Source organism: Danio rerio, chromosome 9 (genome assembly GCF_049306965.1).
Source record: "Danio rerio strain Tuebingen ecotype United States chromosome 9, GRCz12tu, whole genome shotgun sequence".
NCBI lineage: Eukaryota > Metazoa > Chordata > Actinopteri > Cypriniformes > Danionidae > Danio > Danio rerio.
Window position 1 is genome coordinate 34,001,720 of NC_133184.1, and position 13,579 is coordinate 34,015,298.

A 13,579-nucleotide genomic window follows, 5' to 3' on the forward strand; every position below is an offset into this window, starting at 1 on the left:
AAAAATACAAAGCAGGTAATGTTTACAGCTGTCTTTTTTTCTTTTTTTTCTATTATGAGCACTGCTCCGTTGAAGCCCTCGCCATAGTAGTCATACTAATAGCAATCATATTTCCACCATCTGTTTCAAGCTAAGAATATTTGAAATTGCGACATTTGATCACAATTTGAGCACTGAGCACAATCTGAGCACTTGAGATCAATATATTTCACCCACAGCTGTTTTTCAGTCATTTATAGCCCTCATGTCCATGTTAGAGCTACAACTCACTGATGTTTAGAGATTCAGTCATTATACTAGGTTTGTGTCTGCTTTTATATTTGGTGTTGGATTAATGTCTGCTTGTAGGGAAAATCTATTTGTTTACTTCTGCTATTTATACTTTAATTTGCATTTAATTTTATTTTATTTTTTTCACTTGACTGCATATTCGGAATGAAACAGTATTAGAAGCACACACACATACTGACAGTTATAGGTACTGTACATTGTTAAGGGTCAATGATGCTAATATTTGGCACAAATCCATCAATTTCCCCTTTCTGGCTGTTCTTTCTGTGAATGAATAATGTAGAAGCACTGTCCATGTGTGTTTCCTTGTCGGCTAGTAATGCTATAATTCATTGCACAACAATAGTCTATCAGGCTTTTTGGCTAAAAAAAAGAGAAATCAGTTTAATTAGTTATTATTAGATTATTTTTAAATTTCACCACCAAGCTGTTGAATGGTCAGCGTATGAGGCGGCTAGGCTAACCTAGCTTCAATTTTGATTAAGTTATTCTCTAATTGGTTGCGTATTATGTTGTGAATGTCACTTGAAGTAGCAGGTCATCTTTTCGCATATGGTTTTTCGAGTACTATGACTTCGGACTACTACTCGGATTACATTCATTCATTCATTCATTTTCTTGTTGAAACAAAACTTTCTGATGGCAAAAACATCAATTTACTTCAGATATCTTTCAAAACTGCATATTCTGTGCCGAATAGCTCCTGTTTGAAAGTGAAAATGAAAGTCAAGACCTTTAAGTGTTTTAGTATCTTAACTACATATTTATAGGCTGTATTACCAAAAAAATATTATATTTTTAGGGTAATGGTGTCATTAAATATGATGCCAGACATTCAAAGCTTAATTTTAATATCTCAATAATAGCTTTGAATGTAAATATGTTGTGACAATATGGCGTTTTATATGAGAACGGTCAGAATGAGCAGTATGGTAATTCTAATAGTTACAGAATTCTAGTTCCACTGTTATTATAGCCTACTCTCATGTCTGTGCTAACGCAGAATGAAGCGAGTGCATCGATGCCCATTCTGACCAATCACAGATGTTTCTGCTGAGCTCCTGAACACACAGGCATTCAGCTCATGCTGATATGCTCTCTCATTGGCTGCAGCTCGTCACTACATCTGACCACACGTGGGGTTGAGTCGGCCGACTGCTCCGGAATATTTAGCATGCTGAATGTTGGATTTCCGTCTGTGAGGTGTCGGCGACGCATCAGCGAGCCTCGTTGATGCGTTGTTCAGTAGTTCACACATAAAGAGCGGCGAGCGCCGAGCACCCGCAGATTTCTTCCTGATCACAGCCCGATCTGTCGGCGAGCTCGTTAACTTCCAAATCGGGCTCAAATCAGGCTTAAAATCCTCTAGTGTGAACTAGGCATTATCCAGCAAGTTTTTACGCAGCGGATGCCCTTCCAGTCGCAACCCATCTCTGGGAAACTACTCGGCTTACATTATGTTTTAAACGTTCTATATAGTATGCAAGTATGCGATTTCGGACGCACACAAAAACTGTACATTTTAAATGCATGGATCTTCTAAATATGAATTTTGTCGTTTAAGATATAGAGCTAACTAGCTAATAGATATCCTTAAGGCTATAGATTTATTATATAAAGGCAACAAAGTTGTTTTTATTTGATGGGGATTGGATTTCATGTGGACTTTTTATCAGGTCAACCCATCAGTCGAATGTAAAAGGGCACAGAAGTGACATCCAGAACCAACGTTAAGAAGTTAACAGCCTCTGACTGATCTTAATCTCACATGTAGCCCTGAAATTGTTACCATGGAGAACCAAGAGGTTGGTATGATGCCCAGAGGGCAAGTAGGCACCACGGTTCCATAGAGATATTACAGGGTTAAACCAAATTAAACTGACAGAGTTTTTGTTACTCTGAATAGGATTATATCGAAGTTATTGTAACAAAAAATACATATTTTTACAGAAATTCTTTTCTGATTTTGATTGGGGGATAAAATAAGACAAACTCATTGTGAGATGTGGTTGTAGCCAATCAGGTAAACAGAGCTGACCCACAAATTATCACACAAATTGCTTAACATTGGAGACTGCAGACAGTCTACAATCTGACCTGGGCTGTAACTGCGGCCCTCCAGATCTGTGTCTCCGGGTGGTGTGCGAGGAGGGGTGCGGGGCAGGGAGCGGCAGTCCCTTCTGGGACTGGGCACTCTACCATTACATCCCCCTCCTCCAGCCTGCTGGAGCACTGAACCCACAAACCTCACGCCACCCCTGGCATAACTGTTCACCTGAGAACACAGACAGTGACAGCAGTCAGTACATCCAAACACTCCATTTTAAGGTGCTCTCCAGGAAAGAAGTCCCATTTTTAAATTATCTGTGATTTATATTATGATTAACGAATATATAAAAATACACACACATGCATGCATATATATGGTAAAAAGGTTTATTTATATTCAGAGATTAAATATAAATGTAACAATTTATATATAGATTTAAATAACTATGTAAACAAACAGTTTTTCATAATTATGTGCACCTGTATTACACACATACACACACAAACATATACATATATATATATATATATATATATATATATATATATATATATATATATATATATATATATATATATATATATTTATGTGTGTGTGTGTGTGTGTATATATATTAGAGCTGCACGATTCTGGCTAAAATGAGAATCGCGATTTTTTTGCTTAAAATAAAGATCACGATTCTCTCACGATTCTGTGGATGTAAAATAAAGGTATGGTAAAAACAAACATATGGCACAACCTCGATAATATTTTGTGTAGGTCTACTGGTTTCTATAAATAATTCTATTCTACTTATAATAATTCTGATGTTGAATTATTATGTTTGAGATATATGCTTGCAATCTGTCATATTAGAAAATTTTATTCACTGGTAAAATCAGACATTTGCCATTATCAGATTATATTCAACAATATATATCCTAGAATACTTATACTAACATTGTAAACATTTATTTTCATGCAAAACTGTGGGTTCGCTGTGAAAGAAAAAAACATCAAATGCTTGTCGTGATCATAACTCTAAAATGTGATACGATCATTTAAATGAAGTGCACACTTTCGGTTTCATTCTGACTGCTAAGTGCTTGTTCATACTTCGCGCGCGGCTCCAAAACGATCACTCTGTGCCACAAACTGAATATTATTTACAAATGTATTACCTGTTACTCACAACATATACAGGTTCTGTTTACTAAAGTAGACGCGCGCGGGTCTATCATTAAGTAGAGCGCGCGCACGCACTTCTCTGTGATGATAACTCACGGTCAGCAGCTTACGTCACGTGTGATTTCCCGATCGCAAAAACATCATTTTATTAAGACAAAAATGACTTTTTTTGTGTGAATTTTACCTTATAAATACAGTATGTGACTCATTCAACATCATTTGGAGGTGTCTGAGCAACGTGTGTGAAACAATGAAAAGACTCGTGCAGCCGCCTTTTCTTCTCCCCTGAACTTGAAAATATGATTGAATCATAGAAAATCGTAGAATCGTAGAAATGCTGGATTAAGATCGTCAAGGGGGTTGAATAGAGATCGCGATCTTTAAACGATTAATTGTGCAGCTCTAATATATATATATATATATATATATATATATAAATACACACACACACAAACACTCATATATCAATTTTATTTATTTATTTTTATTTTAATATTAATCACAATTGATCTTTGCCCAGTACTAATTATTATAAGGGACTTCTATACCACAAGCAAAACAAATACTTTGTATTGGTCACAGAGAAATGCCAGTATTTGTGTAGTTTCAGTTTTGCTTTAAATGAATGCAATTAGGTTTGATATTTATAGTAATATGCGTAATATTTTTAATCCCTTTTTCTGTTCGGAATACTACTTAATACTATTCATGTTTACTGAAAATTAATTTTACTTATGAAGAGTTTCCACTCTAAGCCAGTTGTCAAATTGCCTGACTTAAAGCTGGATTTAGATGAACTATTCACCTTAATTTTCCACATAAGAGTTGCACGGCCTTATAACATAAATGTCAAGACTTCCGGTCTTATTTATTATTAAAAAGCAACTCAAAAAAACTTACATAATTACATTCAATATAAAATTGTATGTCTATTAAAGTAAGTTTTTATACATGTATTTTCTGGTATGACCAGTGAAACACGTGGCACAGCCTGAAGAAATTAATATTAATAACTGGTTAGACAAAAGCAAACAAACAAGGAATAATGAATAAATCCAATATCAAGCAAGTAGAGAGTAAAAGCATTTCAGAGTAAGAGACAGACCCGGTCAATGAGGAGTCTCACTGTATCGCTGGTCAGAGATTCTCCTGGCAGGGGCCACTCTTCCACTCGCAACACTGGCAAACTGTCAATCATCGGCACTGTGTGACTACTGCAACCACACAACACAAACATCCATAAAGACAAATACATTTTAAACTCTCTCCATGAAAACATTAGCAACTGTCAGCGATAATAAAATATGCATAATCTTAACATGTCCTCCATTAGTAAAAATGCTGAGAGGCTTAACTCTTCTGACCCTGACAGAATGTCTGGGCCCAAAAGTCAATGATTTAACAAACAGTGCTGATGTATAACCAACACCAAAAGAAACTTGTTTCAGACCGGTTTTCTTCACCATAATAACATCAGAATCAGAATGAGCACAAACACACATGAACTATTTTTTGTGGTTTGCAGAAGCTCAGGGTACACACATGCATACATACATACATGCATAAATATCTACACAAGAAGACAAAAAAACATTTAAATAAATGTTAGATAAAAGTAAACAATAAAAATTATATAAATGCTTTCTAAATGTGAAATTAGATCTAACTTTTAATTTTGAGAATGCTTTTGAGAAAGCACAAATTATATATATATATATATATATATATATATATATATATATATATATATATATATATATATATATATATATATATATATATATATATAAAATATATACACACACACACACACACACACACAAATATATATACATACATACATACATACATACATACATACATACATACATACATACATACATACATACATACATACATACATACACACACAGATATACACACACACACACACACTCAAAAATTATTTTTGCTGCATGTTCCAACTACTCATTTAAGATGAGCTGAAATCAACCCAATTCTTCAGTTTTTTGTTAAATTTGTTGTTTAACACACCTCGGGAAACACACATGAACATTTTGTTGTTTTCAGAGGCTCTTGTTTTTGAGTGTTCACACAGACATGACAGCGAGGGAGTTTTCAAAAACTTGCCACTTATGCAGAGTTCAGACTGCATGATTTTAACCCAGATTTTGACTTATTTTGCGGACCAAGACAAACTTGTCAATGATTCTTCCTATCTGCTTGTTAAGTGTGACGTCATGCGAAGGGGCTTCCGGGTCCAATCGCTCTATGAAACTGATTGGGGAGACTCATCAAATGGTAATAATAAACGTTTACAAAGTTACTTTCAAAAATCACAATCACAGTATATATGTCCATGCCTAATATGCGATGGCCAGAAAGTGATTATAAATATAAATTATAAATTGTTAAAATGTTGGTATTTGTGATGCAGCAAGTCCAGAGACCAATGTGTACACTATGATTTTATATAAAATACACTTTAATGTGTGATAAGACTGAAAAGTGTTCATAAACGAATAGTGGCTTCGACCCGGAAACAGTATTCTATACGTCACCAATACCGATACGTCACGACTTAACAAGCAGATTTCAAAGTCATGCAGTGTTAAACCCCCTGTCACCAATTCATTTTGCAGTGTAAACACAGCAGCGACGGTATGCTACCACAGATAGTCATGCAGTGTGAAAACATCTGTGACTTAAATACTTAAAAAATCCTGCAGTCTGAACTTGGCATTAGACACCCATTTTCAGATTTAAGCAAATTTAGTCATTAAAACACTTGTCATATAAACAAACAGGTAAAATGCATGAAAAGTTTCCTGTTTTTGAAAATGAAAATGTCATGTAAACAGCTCCTGAATCACATGTCCCAGAATACAATGGGCAATTTCTTTCCAGAATTGAACAAATGGAGACTTCTTAGCATATAGGAACTTTAGTAACTAATGTGGGCATGCCTGAATGTCACCGCTTGCTTTTTGCAGGCTTCACTACCACAGTCTCCGCTTGAAATCATATTCAAGCTTATACTCACTGGATAAAGACATCACTCATAAAGTATTCACAGGAGCTGACATTACACAGCTCAGTGTTTTCCAAGCCACAATACTATTAACACATGACAACTGTCCTAGACTTTACTTTTCAATATTTTATTCAGCTGAAACTAGCCTGTCTTGTTCCTCCACTCGTGCTGTGCAGTTTCTCATTGGTTGTTAAAAGACCACACTGTTGTCAGGGCTTCGTTACAACTAAACGCAAACCACATCTGCACCCAAACCTGACTTCGGACCCCTCCCACTCCAGCTAGACTGTCTGACCTTTGCCATTAAATATTCATGCCGACTCATTAAATGTTAATTATTTACTTGGAAGGGGGCGGTCTGGCTTTTTAGGGTGCAAAATACAGGGTGCAAGGGTGATGTACCTGGATCGTGGCCGAACCAGTATGGCCCGGTACAGCAGGCTGCAGGGCAGAAAGCGTGTCCGTCCCACAGATAGGATGATGGGATGCAAGGCGGCCAGTACGTAGCCCTGGGTGTAGTAGGACTGGAGGGCATGAGGCAGCTCACATAGAGAGGACAGATACTGCACAGTAGGTCGACTGCCTGTGGAATACAGCACAATACACACCTTGAAAACCGCCATATAGTTCTAAAGCTCCGTCAATACAAGCAAAATAAATGACAACATTAAGAACCTGCACGTTCTCCGACAAACCCAGACATAGACTTGCATAAACAGCTCATTTTGGCCAGGAGCAGCCCTTTTAGAAAGGAAGGGGTTATCTGATGTATATACACAGCTAAATCCTCAGAGTAAAATGTACTCAGTTTAGATAGTATTTGGTCCCTTTCTAAATTGAGTTAATGTTACGCAAGTTAATGAGAAAATTAAAGGATTAATTGGTTGATGATTAAGCACTGATGATGAACATCTGCTGTTAATAAGCAGAAACTCAGAAGAGAAACACAAAACTATAAATGACTTCAGTCACAAGCTGTTTCCATCCAATAATGGGAATGAACTTTAAGCGCAAAACTGGATAATCGCATAAAGATGTGAGAATAAAGCTTCCATTCAACGAATCAAAACGAACTAAATCGTCACTTTCTGATCAACTGGTGCCAAATATCAACAGTAAAAACGAAATTTCCTGCTGTAGGAGAAGCTGCATCCATCTTATCTTCATCTAATAAATGACTTGCGCCTCAGAAGGCAATCCTGCACGCAGTGAACGCGCGGTGGCGTGTAAAGGTGTCAGACGATTCTGGAGGTCATTAATGATATAATAACACTAATACTTAAACAGTAAGACATTTTAGAAATGACCAAAACAAGTCTGATCTCTTATAACAAAATCACATGACCTTTTTTAATGCGCATACTAGGGTTGTAACAATATACCGGTATGACGGTTTACCACGATTTGAACGTGCACGATTATCATACCATGAACAATTGCATATCAACGGTTTTAACCCTTAAAGACCGAGACAGCCACCCGCGGCTAAAAATAAGTATTGCTCTTAAATGTTTAATAACTTTTGATCCGCTGATCCGATTCATACAATTCAAAGATTGGCATAAAGAAGAGAATCTCAGCTTTCCAGTGCTGTATCACATAACATTCGCGGACTTTCAGAGGCTCCGGAATCAGTGCGGTTACGTCATCAACATTTGACAACGCTGATTTGACAAAGAAACGCTCGTCACTGTGTCTCCGGACAAATCAGACATGATACATTGATGCATTGTCCCTCCTCCATGCTCAGATTGGTTCAAACTCGCTATATCACAACCAATAAGCATAGGTTTCGCTTTTGCTTGTGGACCAAGCTTTTTGAACAACACGGAATGAGAGATAGGCATACATTTATGCGCGGCTAAATAAAACGCAAAAAAAAAGTTTTGCATGAAATAATTCTCATACTAAGTACTTTTGCATGCACAGCAGCACAGAAACATGACAAAACAGTTACACAGCAAAGACGAACTGCTGCTCTTGCTGTTTTCAAAAGACGCAAATGAAGATGCAGCTGTTTGTCTGCATTGCAGACAACCATATCCATATCCATAGACAACCATATCCATGCTGGCACATAAAATCTAGGGATGTTCCATATTGAATCTAGTTTCGTTATGTAACTATTTATAGTATAGTAAATATTTATATCTATTTTTTACTGAGGATTTGCACCATGTTTATTTGGACTTTATTTGGACTTTGACACATTATTTATTATTTTCTTATTTTTATTTGTTCATTGTAAGTGGTGTTGTTTATAGTAACTAAAAATATATTATTTGGAAAAAGTCAAATTTGCTTCACTGTTCTATTATTTTGTAACATACCGTATACCGCGAAACCGTCAAACCGTGGTATTGTTTTAGACGATTATCATACCGTGAAAAATTCATACCGTTACAACCCTAGCGCATACTGAAATTTATGTGGTAAAAGTGTTACCACCGTAGTTTATGCGCATCTTTTCCTATTGGATAAAAAGTTTATCCCACTCAGTTATGTGCATAAGTTTTTTATGCTAGAGTAGCATATAAAAATAGTTAGATGGAAACATAGTTACAGTCTTAGATGAAATAAGGTGAAATAAAATCTGAAATTGAATCTCTCAAAATCTCAGCAGAGGATTAAGCAACTCCACAAACAGCAGCTTTACTTATTACCAACCTGTTTGCCCTTGTTTAAAGAGGGACCAAATACTCTGTGCAGTAAACTTTGCTGTGTTTACACACAAATTATTAAGGGTGTCACGATCCTCCAAATCCTTGATTCGATTACATTTTGATTCTAAAGTCACGATTCGATTTTCGATTATGAATAATTAATTAATTAATAACGAATTAATTATTAGTAGCCTACCGTTTAAACTACCTGACTTGCATGGTCTTTGTTTACCCATAAACAAATCAAACAGTAAATAAATAAAGGTAAGTTACACACATAATTACCACCTGTCAATCACTTTTTTTCTGCAGGACTCGTGAATAGGCAGTGATCTGTGTCGTTATAATGGCGTCGGTAAAAAAGGTGCACAACCAACAGAAACCAGCCAACAGTATCTGAGGTGTTTGCTAAAATGACTAAGTACTTGTGTGAAAGTAAAAGATGGAAGCAGTCTACTGACTCGCTGACTGCCTTAACCCGCTGTCTCGAGCGCATTACAATGTGTGTGCGTCTGTATCTGTGTGTAAATGAGTGTGTGTGGTCACGTGATGTGCGTTTTCAGCGGTAGTGAGGAAGGAGGGCTGCTCAGAAATGCTATACGCCAGTGTGGATGTGGATCGTTGTTGTTCTAAAATGCCATTTAAAAACAAAGACATATTAGTGTAAACAGGGCCTGAGTGTGTATTTTTCGCGAGCGGATTTGCAACGGGTGCGGGGCGGAGGATCGCGATGCGCCCATCGTCTATCATCCCAACCGTAATACGTACATAGCAGAGCTTGCAAACTGTGTTTTTTTTTGTCGACAACACGAAAGTTGTTAACCTAACAAACTGGAAATCCAAAATACTTCCACACCGACGACTTCATTGAAAGAGGAAAGGATTTAAGCTCTGTCGACGGGTCTCCTGTGTCTGCAGTTTAACAAGCACTTCAACACGCATGTTTTTTTCCCGCTTGGCAAGCCAAGCTAACGTGACAAGGGGGCGTGGCAGCATCGACGATTCTATTTTTTGATTCGATAATCGAAGTTGAGCATAAATTTTAATCGATTTTTAATCGAACACCCCTACCAATTATTAATTAATTTTTAATAAACATTCAATTTGGAAGACATAGTTGAGAAAGCAATTATTTTTCAATATGCAACAGTTCCACCACAGAAGATAGTATATTGCTCAAAAACTTTGAAATACATCACTAAAAAAAATCTGTCTGTGGCAATTTGTACACGAAGACCTTTTCAATGTGAACATTATAACATTCAATTCTTGCTATGATTGCAAATATTAATTTTTAGCATCAGTTCCAGTTTTCATTGTTACGTCCTCCAGAAATCATTGTAATAGGCTAAGCTGGTAGTCATTTTTATTTGTATTATTTGAAATGGTTGGTATTCTGTGGATTATGAAATATCTATATTCCCCCCCCCCTTGTAATAGAAAGTCCAGACAGCATTTACTTAAAATAATAAGTACATAAAATATATGTGAGCAATTCCATGTAGACATCAACCTTGTCATGAAAAAATTAAGTTTTCACCAAAACAGCGAAACCCTTTTTTAGGTATTTTGTGTGGGCGTGTATTGTAAAGTACACATCCATAATAAAGCTTTTGCCTCATAAATGCAAAAAAATAAAATAAAATGAATCATTTTTATTTTAGAGTGAGACACCTCTTATCCTTCTGATTAGCATTATTTATTTTGGGTTGTGCAGTTTGATTCACAGAATTTCTACAAAGTATGTTTTGTACTGTAAAATCGCCGACTTTTTTGGTCACATCCATAACGCATGTTTATTTTCCTCGTTTAAACTATAAAACATGTTTACAGATTGATATTTTCTGATCCCATAACTCTGTGGTTAGTTGTTTTGGAAAATATAAACAGATGTTTCAATATAATGTTAACATATACTTTCTATGTGAATTTATGTGTCGAGTTTTTACTGCAAATGTCACATCAATAATGCTGGAATTGCTCAAGTAATATAATTCAATGGTGTTCTGCAATGGTTAGAAACCGCTTCATTTATTTTGTGAAAAAATATCAGTTTACCTGAATACCTAAATACCTAAAAGTATTGATGGAATATAATTAAAAGTGCTTGAAAAAGTGTGTATATTTGTGCAAACCTACTGTAAAAGCGATTCAAATTTAAATCACTTTGATTTGAATATGCAACTTTTTCTTATTTTAGTTAGCTAAAACTGTTTTTTTATCTCTCCAAAATGAAAAAAAAGACTGACTGAAAATAAATGAACCGTTATTGTTTTGGCTGATTTTTATTTTGATGTTGTTATCAAATATTGCATGATTTGACAGAGACAGAATGTTTTAATTGCAGTTACAATTTAGCAGCAGAACACAAGGACAATTTTACTTGTACACATTACAGCAACTGTTTTTTTTTAAAGAGTCTGTAAAGATGATGAACTTTCGGAAAATAGTCAAAAGTCAAAGACTAGAGAATACAGAAGATGTATTCATATAGCTTTGAATAGGGAAAAGTGTAATGGTCAATATGGTGAATAAAGCCACACCTTCTAGTACAGAAGCCAATCAGCAATCACTATAGAATGGCGATTCTCTGTAAGAGGGACTCAAACCAGGTGTAAATTCTTGCAGATTTTGTAATTCAAATGTTTAGAAATTAATCTAAAGAGACAGTTGTTGTTGTTTAATGTTATTGTTGATTCCTAATTTGAAATGTAATGGTAAGCTTGGCAAGTAATTTTGAAGATTTTGATGTTTCCTCATTCAAACAGAAGAGGCATTTCAAAGATAGCCACCGAGTGAAATGACTTGCCTTAAAATACTTTGACAGAGTTTTTATTTGTTTGTTTGTTGGTTTCAAACAAAAAATGCCCTTTTCAAAGTATGCAGATCAGTGTACACATCCTAGGTAGCCAACATCAAGGCCGCCCACTAGCTGTTGGAACAGAGCCCATGTTAAGGTTTCTGTGAGCAGCTACCGTTCAGTTTTCTTCTCTTCCTCCAGTCTGGAGCCTCTGACAGGAGATCACCCTGACGTCTCTCTCTCCTCTCCCCATCCCCCAAACACACTTCCTGTGTCCACAAAGAGCTGCTGTTCACAGGGAACACTGGCCCCATGCCACACACTCAGACTCACAAACACAACATTCCACCACACACAACACAAACACACGCAAACATTCAGACTTTCGGTTCCCACACTGACGAAGCAAACTTTGCATCTCTGAGACCAAATGCATTCTCACTGAAAACTGGTAAACAGGTCACGAACGTTGGCTCATCTGAGTCACATTTGACAGCCAACTGCAGCGTCTGTGGCAAATAAAGGGGCTTTGATAGGCAAGTATGCATGTCTGTCCTTCACACCTGAGCTTTAAAGATACATCATATTACACAACGGCTCCCAAAGGCCAAACAAAGTGGCTTCTTTATAGAGATATAGACCCTGAAAAGGACTGCAATTTGTCCAAAACCATTGAACCCCCTCCTCCTGTCAGCTCTCACACACACAGAGGCCTCTGTTCTCCTTAGAGACTTTGAGACGGACTGTGTGTGTGTGTGTGTGTGTGTGTGTGTGTGTCTTGTTTACGAAAAAAGAATCAGCAGAATTGGTGAATAAAAGGAAAACGTGACAAAGTAAAAAAACTGAAAAGTGTCTGAAGGTGTAAAGGTTACTGAAGGATTGTGAAAAACGGATAGACTACACCAGAAAGAGGAGGCAGAGTGAAGGAATTTATGGGATGTTTTATTAGCCAGAAAACGTTTAGGGAAAAAAAAGATGTCTTTTGTATGAAAGTAGACTAACTAGTTGAGAGTGTAAAGGAAACTAAATTGTCAATTAGGGTTGCAGGGTTTACCTGTACTGTGGTAGTATCGCGATACAATGGCTCCAAAACACTGTCGGTGTCACTGTAGTTTGTAGATGGTAGTATCAACATTAACAGTCTATCTACAATAGATGATGTAATAGTGTTACAATAATAGTGTAAAGTTAAACGCGTGCTGTGTATAACATTAACAACATTGTGTGTGACGCATCGTTGCTGAAAGGCTTGAATTAACTCCACAACAAATACATCAAATAATCATTGGGAAAGTTCTTACTGTAGTATTTCTCACAAACGTTACTTGAGATCTGCTTTCTTTATGTCTGGCTGTTATCTGACGCAGCCGAGACAGAGATTCAGGCCCTCTCTGACAGGCACATGGAAACAGTGGGCGGGGAGAACTAGCATTAAAGGGCCATGAAACCCCCTCGTTTCAGCAGGGTGTTTTCACACCTCTTCTTTGGAAAAAGTCAGAAAAGTGGGGGTGTCCAGCTCTGTTTAGGGGGGAGTGTCGGAGAAACTAAAGTGGGAGGGTGTGGGAGTGTCTATT

General features: G+C 36.6%; 1 protein-coding gene across 1 annotated transcript in view; it reads right to left on the reverse strand.

Moving 5' to 3' along the window:
* The window catches only part of rftn2 (raftlin family member 2), a 30,743-nt gene that overhangs the window by 8,658 nt on the left and 8,506 nt on the right, over positions 1–13,579 (reverse strand). The window contains 3 exon segments of the mRNA NM_213420.1: positions 2,389–2,566; positions 4,614–4,722; positions 6,945–7,125. Coding sequence (NP_998585.1) covers positions 2,389–2,566; positions 4,614–4,722; positions 6,945–7,125 — 468 coding nt within the window.